At 28.5% G+C, this 26,034-nt stretch overlaps 1 protein-coding gene across 8 annotated transcripts in view; it reads left to right on the top strand.

The window, feature by feature from the left end:
- Positions 1-26,034, top strand: part of LOC109602002 (TLD domain-containing protein 2) — a 159,120-nt gene that overhangs the window by 109,976 nt on the left and 23,110 nt on the right. For 6 of the 8 annotated variants that reach the window (XM_049966574.1, XM_049966575.1, XM_049966581.1 and 3 more), the window contains 2 exons: positions 8,238-8,297; positions 8,907-9,007. In XM_049966574.1, coding sequence (XP_049822531.1) covers positions 8,238-8,297; positions 8,907-9,007 — 161 coding nt within the window. The remainder of the gene's footprint in view (positions 1-8,237; positions 8,298-8,906; positions 9,008-26,034) is intronic. The other 2 variants (XM_049966576.1, XM_049966572.1) reach the window with 1 other exon arrangement.

Below are 26,034 nucleotides of genomic sequence, written 5' to 3'. Positions count from 1 at the left end.
TGATTATGATTTACTGCTGCATTAAAACTGGCACAAACGAAATTATTGCTCCCAAACGTTCCGTTCGTGCCGTTTTTGAAAATGAATGTCGTCTCCCGACGGTCCTTTAAATATGTCCGATTTGGATGCTGTGTTTCATACGGTAACAAAATGCGATATTAATTGGCGACGATACGGGTTGCGAAAACTCTTATTGATTCAACCTACTTACTTGAAACGTGCGTAATCCCAACGTCAACACGGGAGCTTTCATTGTTTAACTGACAGATGAGATGAGAACGTCTGTGGACAAATCCTTAAATAAATTTGATGTGCATTTTTATAATTTAGTTACTACATTTTTATGGTCTGTAATTATTTATTTATTGTATTGAATTAAAATGCTTTTATTTTATAGTTTTATTATTTCAAATAAAAATGTGTTTTCAATTAAAAAAACATTGAAGACAATATTTAATTTAAAGTTTTCACAATTTCTATATTTAATTATATTTTTACGAATAGTTATTATTTTAATTAGTAAAAATACACAGGTCAAACTAAATTTAATATACCTGATACAACCAAAAATTACTTTTAAACCTTAAAAACTGTCAAAAAACATGTTTTTGGAACAAAAATAATAAATGTCTAAACATATATTTTATAATTTTTTTACGTGGTCAATTTTTATTATTCCAAAATCAGATAAAAAAAATTAGATAAATATTTAATTTTTTAATATTTAATTTAATCAATTTTACAATTTTATTTATTTATTTATTTTCAAAAAATGATAAAATAGAATATCTTTTTCTTATTTGATATCCATATTTTTTTTCTTATAACTGTAGATAAAAGCATATAAAAAAAATATTTTCAGTTGTTATTTTTATTGTCTATAATTCATTAAAATAGAATTATAAATAAAAAAATTACAGTGTTATTTTAAATGGATCATAAAAATACATAAATTTTATCTTTTATCGTTTCACTGCTGCGGATGTGATGCAGTCTGATGCAGCATCCAAATAATTTTAGATTTATAAATGTAAGAAATAGGGCAAATTTAATATATTTTGTTCTACTTCATCTCTACGTTAGTGAATATTTTTAGTCCAAAGTTGATTTAATAAAATTTTTAAGAGAAAATTAACTGTTGTTAAATGTATATTTTATAATTCGTATTATATAATCATATCTTTAAATACTTTAAATAAAGGTTTTTACTTGAAATTTTTGTTAAAACTAAAACTTCTATTTAAATTACATAATTTTACAAATTTATTAATTATTTTGAATTATTTTGTCCCTATAATACTGAATATTTTTATTTTGATTTTAACGTTTGTTCAAGAAATTTTTTATGAGGAAATTAATAAATAATTGATGTTGACCTTAAATAATTGTTCAAAATTTTAACAAATATATAATTTACATTAAATTATGAACCTGATATTTTTATTGCCTTTTGAGGTGTTGGTTCTTTAAAATGGAATAATAAATAAAAAGATGTCCAACGTAAATTGATCATAGCATAAAAAATACATAAAAGTATATATTTTTTATCTTTTATCATTCATCATCCAAATACTTTAAGATTTATAATTGTATAAAATAATAGGGCAAATTTAATTTATTTTGTTCTACTTCTCTACATTAGTGAATATTTTTAATCCAAAGCTCATTCAATTATTTTTTTAAGGCAAAATCAACTGTTGATAAAAGTATATTTTATAATTTGTTTTACAAAATCATACTTTTATTGTTTTAAAATGAGATAAAATTATTTTAAATAAAAATTGTTACTCGAAATTTTTATTAAACCTGAAAATTTGGAATAATTTATCTTCGTACTATTTAAATTAAACAATTTTGCAAATTTATTAAAACATGGAACAGGGTAAATTTAATTTATTTTGTATTATTTACTCCCTTTATTACTGAATGTTTTTATTTTGATTTTAACGTTTGTTCAAGACAAAATTAAATAGGGCAAATTTAATTTATTTTGTGCTACTTTCACTTTGAATTAGTGAATATTTGTATTTCGGCTTCAAAATTTATTCAACAAGCTCTTTTAGGACACAATTAATCGATGAATAAACGTTCCTCACTTTATTCAGATAATTATATCTTTAATTTGTAGTATTTATATAATTTGATAATTTTATTATTATAAAAATTGAAAAAGCATTTGTTTATGTATTTTTTTATGTGTGATCATCTTTTTCTTTTTTTTACTACTAAATTGTAATTCATTTTTTATATTTATTTATATGGTCAATTATTTCTTTGTTTATATTATTATTCTAAATTATTGATCATTTTAATTAATATTTTGAATAATTGTTTTGTATTTATTATAAACAATATACACAAAATTTGTGGAACAATAATAATTTAATGTTGATTAAATGTTTATAAATAGCTTACAAAAGGTCAATATGTTCACCCAAAAGACAACAATTGTTAATAATAATAATAATAAACATTATTAATTTTGTCCAATTTTTTTTAAATTAATTAATTAATTAAAATTAAAGTGATTCAAACAGGAACTTATGAAATAAATTAGAATTGCCCTATTTTAAACCATAATAAATTATTTATAGTTAACAACTTTTTCTACAACTTATAGTAAACAAACAATTTGCATTCGATTTCGTGCTCAAAGCAATTATTGTATTCCGAAGTGAAAAAATCTGTACAACAGCGTTAACCGTCAAGGTTTTATCGCCCGAACAATGGACACTTCTGTTCCGATTTATTTATTAAATATTCCTCACATGTTCGACAATATTTATCCTGCGACAAAAAAAAATAACATTCGTTATATAGCAAATCGTCCTTCGGTTTGTTTATATCGATATTTATTTAGCGTAATTTATACGTAGCACGTCCGCGAGTTCCGTTACGAGTTCGTGAACTGCACGACAAAAACGAATTGCTCAATTTTCCACTCGACGCGCATACACATACACACACTCGGGCAAATGATTTCCAAATTAATTGCCGTTTGTAATTTACACGGCGGATTGGACGTTTAACTTTTAACATTTAAAGGGACTGCGTCGTAAAGTGGACCGATGGAGTCGGGCCAAAACTATTTGGACGCTGCGCCAGACCGCATCATGTTGACAGCAATGAAATGATAATAGATAAAATTTATATACTTTTATATACTGTGGCCCCATTGAAGATGGAAACACCCATAACATTTACATTCAATATTTTATACTTAATTATATTTTAATATCATTTTGTAAATATTGATTCAATGAGTTTTATCTATTAAAATTTTGAAAATTTTACATCCTACAATTTAAATATTTAAATTTTGAACAATTTTACATATTTATTTTTCTTCACATTAATAAATGTTTGTTTCAAAAGTTGTTTAGGACAAAACCAATAATTGTACTTGTAAGAAATTTTGTATGGCTATTTTATTTTAGAAATAACTAAATTTAAACATTTAAATTTTTAGTCGATTAAGTACTCAAATAAAAAAATAATTTTAGACTTATTTGTAAGAAAAAATATTATATAAATTATTAAATAATAAATAAATACTAATTTAATTTAAATAACAGAAACATTTTGGAGTTATTTGTAAATGAATAATAATTTTTCATGGGACTTGATTACTTGATATTTATTAAAAAAAACACAATTTATTAATTCAAATAATAAAATAATTTTGGACTTTTTTGTAAGCAATGTTACAATATATCATATTAAAAAATTAAACTATTTTAACTAAATAAATATTAATAATTTTTAAACGAATAAAAAAAGTATGTTTATTTGATATTTTTAATAAAAAATATTATTTAAACAGTAAAATAAATAAATTCTGTTACATATAACATAATAATAATTTTAAGTCGAATATATGTTGTTAAATGATATTTATTAAGAAAATATTGATTTATTAATTCAAATGACAGCATAATTTTGGGCTTATTTGTAAGTAAAGTGTTATATAAATAATAAAATAAATAAATACTGTTTTGTTAATTAGAATAATACAATTATTTTCTACTTATTTGTAAGTAAAAATATATTAATAAAATAATCAAAATATCAAAAAAAAAACCTGTATGTTACAATATATCATATTAAAAAATTAAAATATTTTAATGTAAATGAATAATAATAATTTTTAATCGAATAAAAAAAAGTATTCTTTGTGGATGATTTTTAAAAAGACACTAATTTATTAATTCAAATAATAAAATAATTCGGGACTTTTTGTAAGTAAGAAATTTTATTTAAACAGTAAAATAAATAAATTCTGTTACATATAACATAATAATAATTTTAAGTTGAATATATGTTCTTAATTGATATTTATTAAGAAAATATTGGTTTATTAATTCAAATGACAGAATAATTTTGGACTTATTTGTGTATTATGTAAATAATAAAATAAATAAATAGTACTTTATTAATTAAAATAATAGATTAATTTTCTGCTTATTTGTAAAAAAAATAATAAAAAATAATCAAAATTTAAAAAAAAAACACTAATTTACAATCATATTAAAAAATTAAAATATCAATAAATAATAATTTTTAATTGAAGTATTCTTACTTGACATTTTAAAAAATTTGGAAATTTTTGTAAAAAATATCGTTTAAATAATAAACTATTCCAAATTTGAAAAAAAGTACTATAAGTTATCATATTACAAAATTAAAATATTTTAATCCAAATGAATAATAATAATAATTTTTCGTCGAATGAGTTTTCTTACTTCATATTTATTAAAAAATACTCATTTATTAATTCAAATAATAAAATAATTTTGGTTTTTTTATAAAAATATTATTTAAACGGTAAAATAAATAAATTCTGCTATATATAATATAATAATAATAATAATAATATTGAGTCGAATACATGTTCTTACTTAATATTTATTTAAAAAAAAACATTGATTTATTGATTCAAGTGACTAATTTTACACTTATTTGTAAGTAAAAATATTTTTCTAATAATACAATAAAAAAATTTCTGTTATATTAATTCGGTAACAAAATAATTTTCTACTTATTTGTAAGTAAAAATATATTTTTTATGATAAAATAAATTAATAATGTTTTATTAATTAATCCTACTATATATTATAACAAAAAATTAAATTAATTTAATCTAAACGAATACTTGACATTTATTTAAATATTATTAATTTATTAATTCAAATAACAAAATAATTTTGAAATAATTTAACTTGTAAGTAAATATATAAAATTTTAATACACAAAATATTTATATATTATATTTATTAAATTAGATAAAAATAATTATGATTCCAATTTTTATTTTCAATTTTTTTTATATTTGAAGAATAATATTTGCTAAAATAATAATAATGTTTATCTTGGAATCATATTTTTGGATATGGAAAAGTTGGCATCAAATTTTATCAAGATTATATGTTTTATAAATGTTTCTTAGTGTACCTAAGTAGAAATATATACTTTTGTACATTTTTATCAAATTAATAAAATCTTATGTTAGTTAATAATGTAATTAATCTCAAACGGAACATTAATTCGAAAAGGAAATACATAGATTGGCAAGAATTCGACCACATTACGTATTGATTCACAATAATCGCGTAATCTTATCAATTTAATGGCATGCACAATTTGATTTTGCCATGATTCAACCGTTGCCGAATTCCTGAACCGATTGTGCGAACCTCGCAACACAAAATCGCATCGCAAACATTTCCATCATCTTTTGCAACGTCGTTGTACTTTCTTCGTCCTTCTTCCACAGTTAGAACGTCGATTGCGACGTGTTTTTTCCAATTGCCACACAATAATTGTTACGATTTAAAAGTAAAATAGTTATTTAATAAAAAGACGATCGACTCTATGAGCACGTATATACCGTACGTACGTTCGAAACGGGACCGTTGCGCAACACGACAATTTCGCTGCGAACGATGATTACGAACCGTCGAGGAATTCTTGCGTGGATCCATCGGCCGGTAATTAATTTACGGAATCCGTGGTGCAACTTTCGCTCAATTAGACTTTGAATTGTGCACCGACTAAACTCGGTCCGTTGTGCTGGACGAAAATCAAAAGTAGGGCGAAGCCGATGACTGTTATTAACTACGACTAGTATTCGGGTTAACAGAAGAAATGTGTTATACAATTTGTTTTTTATAACGTCCTATGTATTATTTTTATCGTCGGTTACCGATTGCTTTTAATCGTACAGGTACTTAATGACCGGGTTTCAGTCGTTAAGAAATAATAAAAGTCAATATTTACTGGTTATTCTTTCGAGTTGTGCATCTGCGATTAGTTTTAATCATTTTTTCCACTAACTGATATTTTAAATGTGATTTCAGTCACGTAAGGAATGTGTTTGTTTAAAATTCCATTAACTTTATTAAACTGCCGACATCAACTATTTGTCTAAATAGATAAATGTCTTCTGAAACTTTCATTAAAAAAATGTCTTATTAATGAAATTTAATTAAATACGAAAAATTATATAAAATATAATATATGTTTAAGTTGAACTGTTTCAACATGTTTTAACTGAAAAAACCTCAAAAAACCAATTCTATACATTATCGTGTCTTTTCACCAATTAAAATAATAATTATCCTCAAGTTGTCATTTTTAGAACTTAGACATATTTTTTTAGGTTGAAAACGAATCTGGTATATCAAATTTTTATACAATTTATCTGTTTTTTTTTTCATCATTTAAAATTACTATTATATAATTAAATATAAAAACTGTGAAAACTTTAAATTAAATATTGATTTCAACTTCTTTTAATTAAAAAAAATATTTATTATACAAAATAAATTATTAAAAATAACATTTTAGTCTAATACAAATATCTGTATTTCATCATTTAAAATAAATTGTTATGGTGAAATTGTATGTATGATAATTGTATCCTCAAAAGTATAATTAAATACAAAAACTGTGAAAACTTTAATAATTTTTTTTTAATTAAAAGAAGTTGAAATCAATATTTAATTTAAACAAAATAAATTATTAAAAATAATATTTTAGTTTAATACAATAAATAAATAATTCTAAAAATCTTGAAAATTTATTGTAGTATGTTTTTTTGTCATTTTTATAACTTAGACATATCTGTTTAGGTTGAAAACGAATCTAGAAAATCAATTTATTTTTATACAATTTATTCGTTTTTTCATCAATTAAAATAACAATTATTCTTAAAAGTATAATTAAATATAAAAACTGTGAAAACATTAAATTAAATATTGATTTCAACTTTTTTTAATAAAAAAAAAAATTATTAAACAAAATAAATTATGTAAAATAATATTTTAGTTTAATACAATAAGTAAATAATTCTAAAAACCTTGAAAATTTATTGTAGTATGTTTTTTTGTCATTTTTATAAGTTAAACAATATCTTTTTAGGTTGAAAACGAATCTAGTAATACAATTTATCTGTTTTTTTCACAAATTAAAATAACAATTATCCTCAAAAGTATAATTAAATATAAAAATTGTGTAAACTTTAAATTAAATATTGATTAAATATTTATTAAATATTGATTTCAACTTTTTATAATTTAAACCTATTTTTTAGATTGAAAACGAATCTGATATATCAATTTGTATTTATACAATGAACTGAAAAAGTTTAGAAAAAAAAATATGAAATTATATATTTCAAATGTGTATTATAAATTTATCAAAATTTATCAACATGGAAGTCTTTGGAGGAGTTTAAAACCACATTCTCCCAACGAAATAATTTATTCTGATCACCTAAGTCATGAAATTTAATGTCTAAGTGGTCTAAGAATATCAATTAGCGATAGAGGTATTAGTTTATTGTATTTAACAACTCGTCCTTGAACCTCATTGGGAGAGAACGTTCCAATTAAGCCAAACAACCCATACAACACACCCTCAAAACCTTCGAGCTGTACCATTCCCACAAAATTTTTTATTTATTCGTACGTCACATCCTGGTACTGGTCCATCCTGGTCTTTTTTCGATTTACAGTCGTACACACACAACACCTGCAATAATGCATGCGTGAATCCCCGAAAGTAAAACGGTCTCGTCCATTTTACAATTTAAATTTGGTTCGGTCATGGTGACAGTCAAATTAAAATAAAATTCGTTCATGAATGATTCATCGATTCGCCCGTGCATTATTTTCGCTCATTTTTTTGATTTTATTTTGCATGTTTTATTTTTGATCATTTCCCTTTTGCTCGATCAGGTCACGTAGAGCATCGCAGGATGCGGGAAGGGCGACCAAAGAGAATTTTCAGTACATGCGGTACGTATTTCAGCTTCACCATTACGCTTTGTCATTGACTAACGCCAACTAACCCAACAAATGTACGTTCGTTTTAAAAACTGCAGATAATCACTGTTATGGTTTTTAAAATTAATTTACGTCTGGTAAGTTTTGTGTAGATACAATAGAAAAGACCCTTTTAACACAGTTTTATTAATGTTAAGCAGCTTTCGACATCATTATTGTGTCCACAATTTCAAATTTGAAAAGTTATTTCGTTCAAGGATTTGTCAGCAGTGAAAACTTGTTCTAGGGATTATAATAATCTGCCTTCGACTAAGATTAAATATTTGTCGTTCTGAAATTATTAATTTCTTTGGAACTAAAATAAGTCGTAATAAATTCACAATAACTAACATTTGTTACGTTCAAATAATATTTATTACAACTGTAATCAATCCAAAAATAGGATCTCACTGAAACTCTTAGAATCTGGCACACATTTGTTACAAATATTAAAGTCCACAACTCACATAGACATTGACAATTTTGAGATCTCTATAAATTTGGACTTTTATTGTGTCGTCCCCAACTAATTAATGACTTCACTGAGTTTCAACTCAACTAAAATGGCTTGTAATTTTGCAGGAGCAAAAGCAGGAGCGTCGACCACGGAATCTCCGCACCGTACGACCTCGAAGCTCTGAGGGCCAAAGTGGATGGTTCGATCCAAAGAAGCTTCGACAGAGGTAAGTTAATTATCCACTGAAACTGATCAGTTTAATAATAATTTTAATTGGCCCAACTTGGTGGTACCCACGCAATCCCCAACACCTGTCAGGTATAGTTTAGTGACGTGATTTAAATATGTTAATTCATGTTTTGGCATTGCGAAATTGATTGTGATCGGAATCGGTATCGGGAATTGGCATAAATTAGCAATGACATTAAAAAAATTATTATCTGTGTCACAGCTTGGATATATTACATACAATTAGTTTAGAAAATCGTCGTTTCCTCATTAGGTAAACATTATGCAATTCTTTATTTTACATCCGCAACTCGAAGACACATCCTGTATTATTATTCGATGCCCCGGAGCCAAACGTCGCATTTCCAATCAATTTAGGATAAATTATAACGCCAAACGGCCATTCATTTCTTTTTTAAATAGACGTGACGTAGAGGACACACCTTCGTCCAATGACTAACGAAACTGGTACCATTACCATATTTTTAGACCTACGCATTTTGCAATTTTCTTCCTGCTCCACTAAAACCAGTGCCATTAAAATAAATTAATTTCATCAAAGTTCATGGAACCTGTTCGACGTACGGTGCAATAACTAAAAATGATAAATTGTTGAACACTTAAATGTTACCAAACAAGATAACAACAAACAATTCGTTACGACACACGCATTATTGTTAAAACGTGTTCGTTATGTCGTAATTCGACAGTTTGTTTAATAGACGCACATCAAAAGAGCGTTTATTTAATTAAAATGATGTTTGTTGACAATAATAAGAGACTTCCTTATTAAGATCTTTGGTACCAGGTGGCCATCTCTTATTGAATACACTTTTACTCCCTGGAGAATTGAGTTTTCGCTCTTCTACAAGGTACCACATTGACACTATTCTATGAGTATCAACTCACATCTCTACTCCTCAAAGTATTAAGAAGGTATTTAAACAAATTTTCTTATTAAGAGCTAGCAGTACTGGGCGACCAGCTCAAATTGAGTACCTGAATATATTCTTAAAATGTTTCTAATCGGTGAGTACTGGGCTACACTTCTATTCTTCGGGGAATTGAGTTTTCACTCTTCTCCAAGGTACCACATTGACACTATTATGTGAGTACCAACTTACATCTCCACTCTCCAATGTATCTGGTTTTCACCCTTCTAGAGAGTACCTAATGACCCTTCCTATTCGGGGAATACTGAGTTACTTTTCCAGTCCTCAGAGAACTGGGTTCTATTTATTTAATAAAAATGTACGTTCGTTGACAAAAACAAAGAAATTTCGTTATTAAAAACTAGCAGTACTGAGTGACCAGCTCAAATTGAGTACCTGAATATATTTTTAAAATGTTTCTAATGAGTGAGTACTGGGCTACACTTCTATTCTTCGGGGAATTGAGTTTTCACTCTTCTCCAAGGTACCACATTGACACTATTCTGTGAGTACCGACTTACATCTCTACTCCTCAAAGTATTAGGTTTTCACCCTTCTAGTGAGTACATAATGACTAGATGAATACTGAGTTACTTTTCTAGTCCTCAGAGTACTGGGATCTATTTAATAAAGATGAACGTTTGTTGTCAATAAAAAGAAATTTTCTTATTAAGAACTTGCAGTACCGGGTGACCAGCGCAAATTGAATATCTCAATATATTTTTGAAATGTTTCTAATCGGTGAGTACTGGGCTACACTTCTATTCTTCGGAGAATTGAGTTTTCAATCTTCTCCAAGGTACCACATTGACACTATTCTGTGAGTACTAACTTACATCACTATTTCCCAAAGTATTAGGTTTTCACCCTTCTAGAGAGTACCTCCCTACTCGGGGAATACTGAGTTATTTTTCTAGTTCTCAGAATATTGAGTTCTATTTATTTAATAAAAATGAGCGTTCGTTGACAATAAAAAGAAATTTCCTTATCAAGAACTACCAGTACCGGTGGCCTGCTCAAATTGAGTACCTAAATATATTTTTGAAATGTTCCTAGTCGGTGAGTACTGACTTCACTCTTCTGTAAAGTACTACATTGAACCTACTCTGTATTCTGAAATGACCCTTTCTACTTGATGAATACCGAGTTACATCTCAACTAATCAGAGTACAGCGTTCTATTCATTTAGTAAAAAATGGCAGTACCGGGTGGTCAGCTCAAATTCAGTACCTGGCTATATTTGTAATAGTCAGTCAGTCACATTTTTACTGTTCGGAGAATGGAATTCTCACCCTTCTTCAAAGTATCACATTGATCCTACTCTGTGAGTACCATTTTACATTTCTACTCCTCAATATATTGGATTTTTCGCCCTTCTTCAGAATAGTGCAGTAGCCCTCTCTACTCGATGTACATTGGGTTACGTCTCTACTCATCACAGTACCCTAGAGTACCATGATTTCATGTTTCGATTCCGGCCACTTCTGATCACACCATAAATGTCTCTAAGCTTATATCGATCATTCCCCATATTTTAGGTGAACCTAGGTGAATCTTCACTAAACACCACAGTCAGTATTCAGGTACTATGCACTGGTTATGTTCCCTAAACAGGAAAGCATTGATAACACTGTTCCTTGGCGACGCATCCGTTTGAAAAATACCCCACAACATCCGCTTTTGCCTCCTGATGTTGTTATTGCCATCCTTTAAAAATAACACCTCCAGTTATAGTGGAGATAGTGTGGGACGCATCGAAATGATTAAGCACGTTTAAAATTCACATTAATGCCGTGTGCCAGGTTATGATAGTGTCGTTGCCGTCGGAGCGTTCACAAATTTCAATGAATACAGGATTTTCTATGCATAATTTCATGCATGATAACGCGTGTGATGGATGGCGGGAACGAGTTGACGGATTGAATATGTCGATTTTTCAATTGCCTTAATTTACGACCTTTAAGATGACACATTTCTTGCATCCACTCCCACATTTTCCGAGACTTTATTTATAGATTGGATATATTTAAATGTGTTTTTCTGGCGGTGGAAAGGTATGGTACTGGAAAATACAGTGTGGCCAATTTAAGATGGCAAAATATTTTTAATGGGTTTGCTTCTGTTGGTCAACTACTTTTTGTAAATATAAAAATATAAGATATTTTAGGTATATATCTTATACAGGGTGATTCTGAATTGTAAAAAAATCCATAAAATTAAACACAAGTAAATAAAAAATGAATATTTTCATATCCAACAAAAGTAATTTTTTCGATTTTAATACAAACAGATGGTCATATAATTTTTAATGTTCAGTATAATATCAAAATATTTTAAAATAGGATTGCTAGTTACTTAGCAAAAATTATTAATTATAAGGGAATTTATAAATTTTAATAAAATGATTGTGGCGACATCTTGTTTCAACTAATAAAACTAAAAAGTTAGTAAATACTATTATTAAATAAATAAATAAATCATTTTCAAGGTTTGATGATTATTTTTGATATAAATATAAAAATTTATCAAGAATCTTTGTATTCTTTCAATAATGATACACAAGTAGCGGTGTTGTCAAAACTAATCCACATTAAATGAAACTCGTTATTACAATAATTAATAAACTAAACTAAAATAAGAAAATTGTTAGAAATATGAAATAATCGTAAAAAATCTATTCAAGTAAACACTATGTAATAATGAACATTAAAGATGTTCGTATACAAAAATGTTTTTTTCTTGTTTTTGATATAATAGTATTCATAAGAGTATTTTAATCCTTACAATTCTAAAGCTAATTAATGAACAATAATTATATATTTTCTGTACAAGAATTACGCAGGAGCTTTTTGACAGATTTTAATGATTTTAATTTTAATTAAATTAGAAACTTTGTATTCTAAAAATTATTTATTATAAGATAATTTATAAGTTTTAATAAAAATGATTATGGCGACATCCAGTTTCAAGTAGTAAAACTAGGAAGTTAGAAAATACTATTATTAAATAAAATTTGCTGATAATTATTTTTGATATCAATATTAAGATTTATCAAGAACTTTTGTATTCCCACAAAAATAGCGGTTTTGTCAAAAATAATCCATATCAACTAAAATTCATTATTGCAATAATACATAAATTAAACCTTAAAATAAAAAAATGGTGAGAAATATGAAATAATTAAAAAAATATATTCAATTAAACATGGGGCAATAATGAATATTTAAGATAATATTCGTATTATAATCTGCGTTGTAAAAAATTGTTAAAATTGCATAACTAATTAATGTACAACAATTGGAATAATATATATTTTCTATAATAATTACCCTTTTTGACAGATTTTGATGAAACTTGGCAAAATATTAATAAAAATGATTGTGGCGACATCTAGTTTCAAGTAGCAGAACTAGATAGTTAGATATTATTAAATATATTTTTTTATTTTTGGGGTGTGCTGAAAATAATTTATGATATTGTATTCTATCAAAAAAGATGCACAAATACCATTTAGTAAATGTCATTATTAAATAAATAGTTTATTTTTAATTAAATTAATTAATAATTATTTCTGATATTAATGTCAAGATTTATGAAGAATTATTGAATTTCTTCAAAATTTATCTAGAAATAACTCCAGAACTTTGTATATTGATATTCAAAATTGTATTTCTAAAATCTGTTTCAAATCTTAGGTTTCGAAAGTGTTATTTTTTTGAATATTAATATTATTTTTTTCGACAAATTTTTATAGACGAAAAATATTGTAATATTCATCTAAAAATAACTTCTGTATATTGATATACAAAATTGTATAAAATATCTGATAATTTTTAAAATCATTTTCGAATCTCATGTTTCGAAAAAGTGTTAATTTTTTTTATATTAATATTATATTTTTCGACAAATTTTCTATTAAATTAAAATTTGAAAATACAGAGAGAATAGAATCCTAATTTAAAAAGATATTTTAATTTTGCAATTTTTTTGTTGAATAACATACATATATTTATTTATAGAAATTCTTTTTATTGATTTTTTTTGAATAATAGTTTATTTTTCATTAATGAGACTTAATATAATTTGTAATAAAAAAACAGAAGTATTAAAATATTTGTTATACCCTCAAATATACATAAATATGAAATGTTTTAGAACTTGTTAACCATCAAAATTTGCAATAATGCATGTCATAATCGTAATTAGGTGATGGCACATCCACAAATCGTCCAAGGCCCTGCGATAATTAACAACAATAAAATTAAACCAAAACATCAACTCGAAGAAGTTTCGTCACTCGTTTTCTTGACCCTGAGTCACGTATGCGTGCGACTCGTTAAGTCCGTCGTACCGAAAAAAGAACTGAGCGTGCAAAAATAAAAAGAGAAAAATCAAACGCAATTAACCACGGCTGAGGTCGTTCGCGTTTTGTCACTCGCCCGGCCGGTCTGCGCCGCCGTCTGAAGACGTGACTCGTCGCCCCCCCGGCCCGGGGCGGCGATCGAAAAGGTGGCGGCGGTTAATTAATTCTTTTGTTGGACGACGCGACGTCGTCGACAATGACCTGGAAACGATGAAGTCGTCGAGGGGGACGAGAACGCGGGGAAAACGGTGGACGGCTTTTGTGTAATTTCGGATGAGTCCGCCGATGTATCGGCGATGCTTTTGTGCCGTTAACGAACGGGCGGCGTTTTAATAAATTGCATTTTCGATGTAATTACGTCGTCGATGAAATTACGAAGCGGAAACGACATCCGCCAGACGAAGGATGGTCCGGCAATAAAGGATGTAAAAATGAAACGCGTTACCGCAAGCAAACCGACAAAGTCTAACTGTTTTGCGTCCTCGCATTTTTGATTTTATCTGAGTATTTTTAAAGGAATTTTGTATAAAACAAAACGGTAATAAATAATAAATAAAAGAATATTTTTTACAGTTTTAATGGCGACGATTAACTCATTCCGTAATTGAGTGTGACTTCTATATTCAGATTAGAAATTGTACTTTCAAATCTTAATTTAAAAAGTAAAAAACATATTTTATTTTGTTGAATTTAAAAAATATCTTATGTAATGTAAAATATGCCTGTAGAAAATTTGCCGAAAAAAAAATACATAAAAAATATTATATATTAATAATATATATATGTCGCAGCGCGGTCAGGATTATCGGCCATTTCGAATATTAAATAACACGCAAATAGTCCTTACAATGTAATTGAACTAACAGGCACAGGATTACAACTAATAGTCAAACAATTAGGTAGGAGTCGTATGAAACGCGGTGATCCCGACGGTTATGCCAAGCCAAGACTTCTACGCAGCTTCCCTGACGGAGCTTAACTGTCCGCCCTCGCAGGTCTCCTCTACCGTCACCCTCGGTTCGAGTACCATCCCCTGCTTAGCACTTCCGCTGATTCCACCCAAGTACTATAAGTATGCAACCCATAGTACTACTTGCGTTTCACATGAACCCTCCGACACGGCCATTCTGACAAGTCACACGTCCTCGTGTGATTTTCCTGCAAATTAAGTTCAAACAGTAATAGTTCATTCGGCTTTTCCTGACTAATATCAGGCTATCGATAGTTTTATCAACCTTTCAAATCAAATGCATAAAAGTTTGCCCCAATGCGTGTTACATCTACGATATTTTCGAATATAAGACTAGAGTTTATCTATGGACATGAAAACCTCAAGATCTGCATCACTTAACCAGCAATACAGACTCGTTATCACTTAACCAGCGATGACTCTCAACAGAAATTATCACTTAACCAGCGATAAAATCTCTTCGCCACTTAACCAGCGACGGCTCTCACTAGAAATTATCACTTAACCAGCGATAAAATCTCTTCGCCACTTTACCAGCGACGGCTCTCACTAGAAATTATCACTTAACCAGCGATAAAATCTCTTCGCCACTTTACCAGCGACGGCTCTCACTAGAAATTATCACTTAACCAGCGATAAAATCTCTTCGCCACTTTACCAGCGACGGCTCTCAACTTAATCAGTGTCCACACAGTTTTCAGTCCAATGATAAAATAATAATAAAAAATATAAAAAAATGAATAAAATTAAGATTTAAACTATTATTTACGTTGATTCTTCTTCTTCAGAAAAAGTGATTAAATCATCGTCATTGGGTACAAAGTTTTCTGGCATTTTCTTTATGCGGTCATACCAAATAAATATCTGTTACAAGACACTCATAAAATAATTATTACATTTTTACAATTAACTCTTTCCCAAAATAAGACAACCGATTCCATTCAACACAGGTACTGTTTAGATCTATTTCAAAATATCCAAACATGAACATTGATAATAATTCAAATGCCTTTGTTAATATTCCCAATTAAACACATGAATCATCGTCTAAACAATGATCATCTACACACAACGTCTCTACATTGCCTCTGCCCCCTGCGCCATGATCAAAACCAACTGATTTTGCACTTGCAGTTACAGATCGACACATGTAAGACAATCCACAGTCTCACTACTGGGACTCAAACTGACGTCTCTTTCAACGCCTTCAAGTTCAACTGGAATATAACTTTCTGGCATTTTCCACGATTTTTCATGCGCTTACTTATAAGTTCGATTGCTACTTAATGACTTCAAAAATATAGATTACCATTCAATACCTCTATCAGGAAGAAAACAATTCTAAACATAGGATCAAATTTTGTTTGGTGTCTGACTTTAGAGCGATCAAACATGACTTTATGATATTTATGTAAATTTTGCATACTTCATAAACTTGATATACAAGATATTGAATAGACTTTTTTAAGAAAAGAACATTTCTCCATATTAAAAGAAAATCTAGCTTTTGTCAGTTTCTATGTCTAAATTTTGAAAATTAATTTTGTAGGAATCGTTTAAAACGCACATGTTAACTACATTGATTTTCTTTAGGCTAAGTTCCTCAAATGTCATATGAACAGCTAATCCTTTACTCAAAATTTCTCGGTCAATCATTGTGTCATGTTGCTAACAATAATCCGGTAAAAAGTGAAACAATACTTCAAGAGAGATATTATAAATTTCAACAACAGCCTAAATTTGTTAGGTACTGTTTATACTCATCTGTCCCATGCCAGTCATAACAACAACATTAGAAAATCGTTTACCATTAAGCTTAAGTGATATAGATTTTTTTAATGAGCGAACATTCCGACCCGGAATCAAAACAAAATGAAAACTTCTCACCCTTATGTTTTAAAGTGGCTGCAGGTGTGTTTACCAAACACATATTGACGCGACGCTCGGTACTTGATCCCTTCGACTACGGATTGGCGTCTAAGTGGTTGGGTACAGTACAACGTGATGCAAAGTGTCCCTGTCGTCCACACTTGAAACAGGCAATCGATGGCTTCGTTGAATTTGGTCCATTGAATGATGGATGTCCACTCGAGGTACTGGGTCTCGACATCTGGTTCTCATTATTTCTTGAGCTCCGACACTTGTCCGATTTATGACCCAATTTCCCACAATTGTAACATATTGTTGAAGCCATTGGTAATTTAGGCTTTTTATTGGGGTTGTGGTCGAGGTCGTTCGTCGTTGATTTCCTTTTCATATAAGAAAAAAACGGTCAGTTCTTTTAGCAGTTTAGCTCTTGTATCGATGTCGGAGGTAATCGCAAGTCGACGAGTCCTGGGTTCGAATGATGCGATATGTGCAAGAACTGCACTCGCTAGACGCTCGACGTCATTTGGCGAGCTGCATACGATGCAAGACATTCATCATCCTTTGGCTTATTGTTTAGGAAATTTAGAAAAACAGTCGCTGTTGTTTCGGGACAATGATATCTTGACGCAAAAATGTCTTTAAATTCCGACCACGTCATCTCCGGGTATGTCACTTTTGATAGCCAAGAGGATGCTTGACCCCTTAAAGCTTTACTAAGCAAAATTATCAAGGGAGCACCACTCATTGATTTGTCCGAAATGCACATATCTGCCGTCGAGATCCAAGCTTGTGCATCAGCGTTCTCTGTATCCGGATCAAACTCTGGCAATTCTACACTGACCTGATTCGACGGTGGCCGCAGAGCTTGTAGAAGAGCCAAAAAGTTCCTATTTTGTTGTTCCAATAAAGACTCCCACTTCACTTCACTTCCACCAGATCCAGATCCTGATCCTGATTCAAATCTTGATTCAGATCCCACTTCTGATGTCGCAGCGCGGTCAGGATTATCGGCCATTTCGAATATTAAATAACACGCAAATAGTCCTTACAATGTAATTGAACTAACAGGCACAGGATTACAACTAATAGTCAAACAATTAGGTAGGAGTCGTATGAAACGCGGTGATCCCGACGGTTATGCCAAGCCAAGACTTCTACGCAGCTTCCCTGACGGAGCTTAACTGTCCGCCCTCGCAGGTCTCCTCTACCGTCACCCTCGGTTCGAGTACCATCCCCTGCTTAGCACTTCCGCTGATTCCACCCAAGTACTATAAGTATGCAACCCATAGTACTACTTGCGTTTCACATGAACCCTCCGACATATAAATAATCGAGATCATTAGATGTTAAAATTTAACAGTATTTTTTTCACACGAATATATTCTTTATTTTTCTTCAGTTTCTTGTTTTTAATACAATAGATTTTTTACCCCAACTAATTTCATAATTAGCTACTGGATACTAGATGTCGCCACAATCATTTTTATTAAAATTTATAAATTATATTATAATTAATAATTTTTAGAATACAAAATCTTGCAAAGTTTGATCAAAATCTGTTAAAAATTCCTGTGTAATACTCGTACATACAAGAAAAATAATTATTCATTAATTAGCTGTGAAATTTTAATAACGTTTTGCAACAAAGATTATAATCAAAATATATTAATATATTCAACTATTTTTTGTCTTAAAATTTAATTTATGTATTACTTTAACAAAAAATGACTTATTTGATTTGGATTTGAAACTATTTGTAGATGTTTTAGGCAAACTTTGAGTAAATACAAAAATTCTTGATAAATCCCAATTTTTTAACATCAAAAATAATTATCACTAGACCCTGAAAATAAACATTTTATTTAATAACCTAATTAACATAGTTTTGCTACTCGAAACTAGATGTCACCACAATGACATTTATTATTTTGTAGAAATACTGTGTACATATGTGAAAATGAACAAAAATAAATCAAAGATTTCAAAATATTTTGACATTACTGATAATTATGAAAAAAATATTCAAGAATAAACATTTATATAAAAAATGAAAACGGAAACAGTTTCATTACCACAACAAACATATTTATCAACCAAAGGTTGATTGAATTTTGTATGGATCCTTTCATATGTTGCTGCTTCCTTTTAATTTTAACGAATTATCTTAACTTTACAATGATTTATGATGAAAATTTTAAAAACATATGATTCTCCAGAATATCACACACTAAACCAAACTATCCATTATCCCATCTTAACCAGCGGGCCCATGCCAAACCAAAACATCCTCAAACCATAACGTCTCCTCCACCATGCTTCACAGTAGACATTTCACTAATTGGTCTTCTGACCCATGAAATGCCATCAGATTTGTATAATTGGCACTAACCAAAATGTTATCAATTTCATCAAAATCTTCCAAAAAATCCAATACGTGTACTCATAAAAAATATCTGTTGGTGAATTGACGATGAAATTTCAAAATAATTAAACATTCAAATACATTCAAAAATTTGCATCTGTATCAAAAACGAAGGAAGGCAAACAATGTCGTCACCTCATCAAACATATGGTTTCAATTGCAATTAAAACAAAGCACAAGTTACTTGTCACACACACGATTTCGATGTTTATTTTTCCGATGTCCCATTTTTTTTTTTCGAGTCCGTATTTGTTTTTCATTTCAACGCAGTTAGAAAGTCCGTGGCGTTTTGAGGACGCTTGCAAAACCACGATTTGTTAACGAGAGGTGATAATAATTAATTTTTGTGTACTTTTTAACATTAGTGTAAAATCTACGATGATAACTGTCCTGGAAGAATTGAGAAACATGAATATTTCAATGCAAATGTTGGTTCAGTTGTAATTAAGTAGCTGGTCCGACCTAACTTCAAGGTTTTCGGCGATTTTTGATTGCATTTGGTAGAAATTACTAACCGGAATCACCTTAAATTTGCTGTTTATATTGTTTAGTTGATGTGTTAGTCAGCAGTTTACAGTTTAATTGAAGATTTATAGGGTGGAACGGAAATTATACAATTTGCATGACATCAGAGATAATATCTGAAGTAACAATAATATTTATAGTATTTTCGTCCTTGGTTTTTTAATAAACAATGATGTCTTTAACTGTTTCAGATGTTTTGATGATGTTTTGATAGATAATTTCCATTGTCAAGGTCGATAATCCAACGTGTTTTTTTTATCCGACGCGTGGATCTCTGACATACAAATTATAGGATTAGAATATATTTGCCTGTTTAACTGCAGAAATATTTGAATGTTTCATCAACTATTTTTAGTTTTGCTCTCTAATGTTTGTCATAGGTTGGTTGCAAAACTTCCTGAAATCTGTCTTCAGTTGCATAAGCATAAATAACAAAATATTAAGTTGTAACTTATTTTTACTCTGCCCCTAATTAATACTTTGTGACCTATTTACTCATAACTTAATGAATACACAAAAATAATGCATGTGAATTAAAAGTTTAAAAATTTTTCTCGTGAATTTATCTCTTATGGTCAATTATGCCAAGTATTAATGTGTCAATTGAATATTCTCAGATATTTTTGTCACTTTTGATCATGATTTTGATCTCCTCAAAATTTTACGTAAAATATTGGACAAAGACAAAAATAAGTAATTGTCACAGAGTGAAATAGATGGATGAAGTAAATCTTCTCATTTAACATTTTGAAGCTTCCTTTGAGTCTCTAATGTGACGATTTTGCTTTTGTCATGAAGAAGTAGATACCTTTTCTATTGATTAAAGAAACTCGTTTTTGAGAAAGTTTTTGATGAACTTAGTCACTTTGTATTGATCATTGGCCTCTTGGTAGATAGTCAATGTATAAAATTCCTCATACAATCAATCAGTCATCAAATTCGTTCTTGGATATGACTTTTTTTAACTTTTAATTTTATAGAAAACAAAATTGTTGTTAGATAATTCTTTTATTAACATGGATAGATAATTACGAGAAAATACAGAAAAAAAAATTTATTTAATACTATTAATTACTACCTTATTAGTTTAACTACTCGAAAACAGATGTCACTACTAATATGTTTATTACAGTTTTTAAATTATTTTATAGAAACAGTATTAATTTTGGAATATAAACTACACTAAATTTTGATAATGGATATTAGCTAGCATTGTGCCAAGTTTCATCAAAATCTGTCAAAAAACTTCTGTTTGATGCGCGTACATACAGAAAATTATTTATTATCAATATTAATAATTAATTAGCAATACAGTTTTAAATTAAATTGATAATAGTGGTTATTAGACATTAATATATATATATTAATATATTATATATATATATATATATATATATATATATATATATATATATATATATATATATATATATATATATATATATATATATATATATATATATATATAATTTTTATTCACTATTCTATTCTATTTTACAAATAGATTATAATTATTTTAGTGACCAACGTGTATCATTTGATTTGAATATTATGGATAAATTTTATGCGAAAACAAAATTCTTGTTAGTTAGTTTTCTTATTAACAAAGATAATTACCAAAAAATATAGAAGAAAAAAACAATTTATTTAATGATATTTAGTGTAGTTTAGCTACGCGAAAACAGATGTCACTACTAGAATTCTTATTATCTTATAGAAACAGTATGAATTTTAGGATATAAACTACCTTAAATTTTGATAATGGATATTAGCTGGCAGTGTACGAAGTTTCATCAAAATCTGTCAAAAAACTTCTATATGATACGCGTACATTGAGAAAATTATTTATTATTAATTTTAATAGTTAGCAATACAGTTTTTAAATAAATTGATAGTGGTGGTTAATATACTTCAAAAAATATATATGAACATATATTTTTAATATGCCTAAACATTTTTTGCAATAAAATAATACAAATAAATTATTATTATTATAGTAGCTAACATGTGTTATTTGATTTGAGTTTAATAAATAAATTTTATGCGAAAACAAAATTCTTGATAGTTAGTTTTCTTATTAACCAATATAATTACAAAAAAATTAGAAAAAGAAAACAATTTATTTAATGATATTAATTAGCTTTGTCGTTTAACTACTCAAAAACACATGTCACTACTAGTATTTTTATTATAGTTTTTAAATTACCCTATAGAAACAGTATGAATTTTAAGATATAAACAGCCCTAAATTTTGATTATGGATATTAGCTGGCATTGTGCCAAGATTCATAAAAAATATATAGAAACATTTATTTTTACTGTGCCCAATTTAAAATGGAAAAACCATCGTTCACACTCTTTTTGTTAAATTTAATATCTTAATTTGTTTACTCTTACTCCATATGTTGCTTTAAAATATTGGATTAAATTGATGATATTTATTAAAATTTAAACTAAAATCTTAAATTTAACGAATGATATCATCGTTGTTGTTAATTTCAATAGTTATGTTAGACAAAAAAGAACGTCTGCAAACTTTATTATTTAACAAGAACAAACAAAAAGCTTTTATACGTGTTCACGTCTCCAAACTACATTTCAATTTAACGTAGCTTCCGTACCACGTATATTTTAATTAAGGACACCCGAATTTTCGACGTTTCGTCGCCAAATTTAAACAAATCCTTTCGGCTGGAAAATCGCACGGAATTAGTCGCAACAAAACCGTCGTGCATTTCGTGCAGTCACTCGACCAAGTTGCAAACGGGCAATTCGTGTCACGACCTTACATCTGACACACGGACACACGGAGTCAGCATCGGCGGAAAAATGCGGAGCCCAGAAAAAACCTCAGCGTATCCTTTAACGAAATTAAATCCCTCGCCCTCGCGACGAGGTGGCACTTAACTTTTATTGCGTTTTGCAATTCTTGTAATGTAGATCGCCGCGTTGTGTTTTTTTTCTACTTCTTCGCTTATTTTAAATTAGATTTAACGTCTGGTACGTGAGCGGCATAAAGAAGCCGCGAAATAAGGTTAACACGGTTTTTATTCAAATCGAAGATGAAACGGTCGAACGTCGGGATTCGTATGAGATCTATTAGGGACGGTAATGAGATTTTGACACGACCGAAAACAACGGCGATGGGAAAGTCGAGGCGTCACGGTCTCATTCGTCGTTGGAACGGTGCTGTGGCAGTTTTTTGGCCATTGTGCTGTCGATTTCGTTGCTTTTGGTTGGGGGATTATGTAATTTATTTATGATTCGTTATTGTATTTGCTCTTCTTAGAAACAAACAACAGAATTGGGACACTTTGGTGGTGGTCCATTAAAGATGGGAATACAATTTGAGCAAATCTGCTTTGTGACTTCAAAATTAACTTAAAACAACAGAAGATGTCACACAAGTTTAAGAACTTAGGAGTGAGAATTAAATGAAACTTTTAATGTCAAAAATTTAAATATCTTGTATAAATATGGAAATATATGAAAAACAAATTTGTACTTGTAGGAGAAGAAATTTGGGGGTTATTTTGTAATGAATTTTTCTCTTTATGTAACTCCTTTAAATTTTGCAACTCCTCTATTGCACCCTCATCTTCTTCTAGGTCAGATTGAGTACCATTATCTGGGGGGTCCCAAAAATATACCAATTCGATTTCTTGTTGTTTTAGATAACCAAGGTCCCACATTTGAGTCATCACAAATATTTATTCAACAAATTTTTGTAATTAGGACAACTAAATAAGTATAAATAATTTATAATAAATGTGAAACACTCTCCCTAAAATATTCAATAAAACCACACACATTGACCAATGGGAATCATGCTTCCCAAAACAAAACCCTCACATGACACAACCTTTTAATATTTACAGGCCCTTCCGTGATTAGACATATGAAGGAAGGCGTAGTCAAACTTTAAATGCAGAAAATAGGTTTATCTCTCACCTTTGTCAATTGTTACAATTTTTTCACTTCAAAACGTCACTTTTTCGTCCCAAAAACACCTTATAGTTCGATATGATCTGGTTTCAATTACTCTTAAATTTTACAGGTTCCTACTCTATTGTAATTTTATTTTGAAGTTTAACATTAGATGGCGCACTATAAATTTAGTGGATTACTTCTTACCAGTGTCTACAAACAATTAACAAAAATGTGGGAAAAATACTTCTCAACCCTTACAAAGGGTTAAGTAAACTTGCTTTATTCAAAAGTTAACAATAGAGAAACAAGGAATCAACTGTAAGTTTTAATTAGATTTTATTGCCTGTTTTACAATTAAAACAATATTAACACACTATAGGCGGGTAGCAAAATAGTACATACTACTGTTGAATAATAACAAAAAATAAGAGATAATTCTTTCAGTTTCGTATGTAAACCAATAGAGTAAAATTATCTCACCCCTCTTTTAAAGTAAGTACATTCAAAAAGGTAAAAATTACCCGGCCCGTTAACAATCAACATTTCTCGAGGCGGGTATTTTTACCCGACCCGCTTATAGTGTGTTAGTATCAACTTTTGGTGAGAAAGAATTTTTATTTTAAAAAATTTGATTTTGATAATCGTTTGGTGTGGTTTCAAGAGTCACCTTGTACGAACCTTAGCCTTGTAACTTTTCTACTTTTGTATGTATTTTAATTTTTTTATTAAAATATAGTTTGTCCCACCTTTTTAACAGACAAAATGTAGAGCCTCTGAATTATTACTAAGAAAAAATACAAAAAATTGTTTTAAGAAGTTTTGGGCCATTCTTTTAACATATAATAATAATAATAATAATCAATACTGTCATTTGAAGAATAATAAGAAGGCTGGATACGATTATAATATAATTACTTAAAATACTTTGATTATAAATTAGATAATTTAAGAAATTTTGGGATATAAACTACCCTAAATGTTGATGATGAATATTAGCTAGCATTATGCCAAGTTTCATTAAAATCTGTCAAAAAACTTCTGTTTGATACACGTACATACAGAAAATTACTTATTATTAATATTAATAATCAGCGATACAGTTTTAAAATAAATTGATAGTAGTGGTCATTATACATTAAAAAATATAAATAACCATATATTTTTATGCCTAAAACATTTTTTTGTAATATATGTGTTTTGGTATATCTTAATTTTTAATTGAATTAATGTCTGACCAACATTTTTAAATAAAAATGAATAAATATTGAGTCATTTCTTAATTAATAATATTAATTATGTACTTATGTTAAACATAAGAAAAAATCCAAAATTTTCTTGTAAATTACTTCAAAAGGACTGGAGGCAAACTGTAATATAAATCCTAAAGAAACTGTGATTATAAATTAGGTCGAAGATTCCAATGCCAATCATAGATTAGCATGATATTAATAAAAAATGTTAATAAATGCTAAACCCTATATTTTGTTTAAAATTAACAATAATAGACGATTTTAATGAAATATCTTTCATTTAAACCAATCTTTTACAGAAAAATTTGATGAAAAATTGTTTTTTATTTTTAAAAACTTTGATTTTGATAATTATATTTATGTGGATTAAAGGGGGCACCTCATACTTAACACATTTTAAAATCGTTGTAACTTTTGCACTTCTTGATATATCTTAATATTTCTATTAAAATATTGTGTTTTCAACCTTTTAAAACTGAAAATATACATATAATAATTAAATATTTACATCGAACATTAGAAAACATCCAGAATTGATTTAAAAAAAGGTAACAGGTCGACCTTTCTACATTAATAATGAATAAAAACTCTTAAGTGAATAATTGCCTTAAAAAAAGAGAAGACAGGAGTGAATTAAATAATAAAACCTAAAAAATACATTGATTATAACTTCAAGGCGACGAGGGCACCAACGGGACCACCCTTGAATCAAAATATTCATAGAACAAAAGTTACATTAAACAGAAACGAAGTTTGGAGACGTG

Source organism: Aethina tumida, chromosome 4 (genome assembly GCF_024364675.1).
Source record: "Aethina tumida isolate Nest 87 chromosome 4, icAetTumi1.1, whole genome shotgun sequence".
In the NCBI taxonomy this organism is placed as follows: domain Eukaryota; kingdom Metazoa; phylum Arthropoda; class Insecta; order Coleoptera; family Nitidulidae; genus Aethina; species Aethina tumida.
The sequence above is the reverse complement of the archived record's forward strand: the minus strand, read 5'-3'. Positions and strand labels throughout refer to the sequence as shown.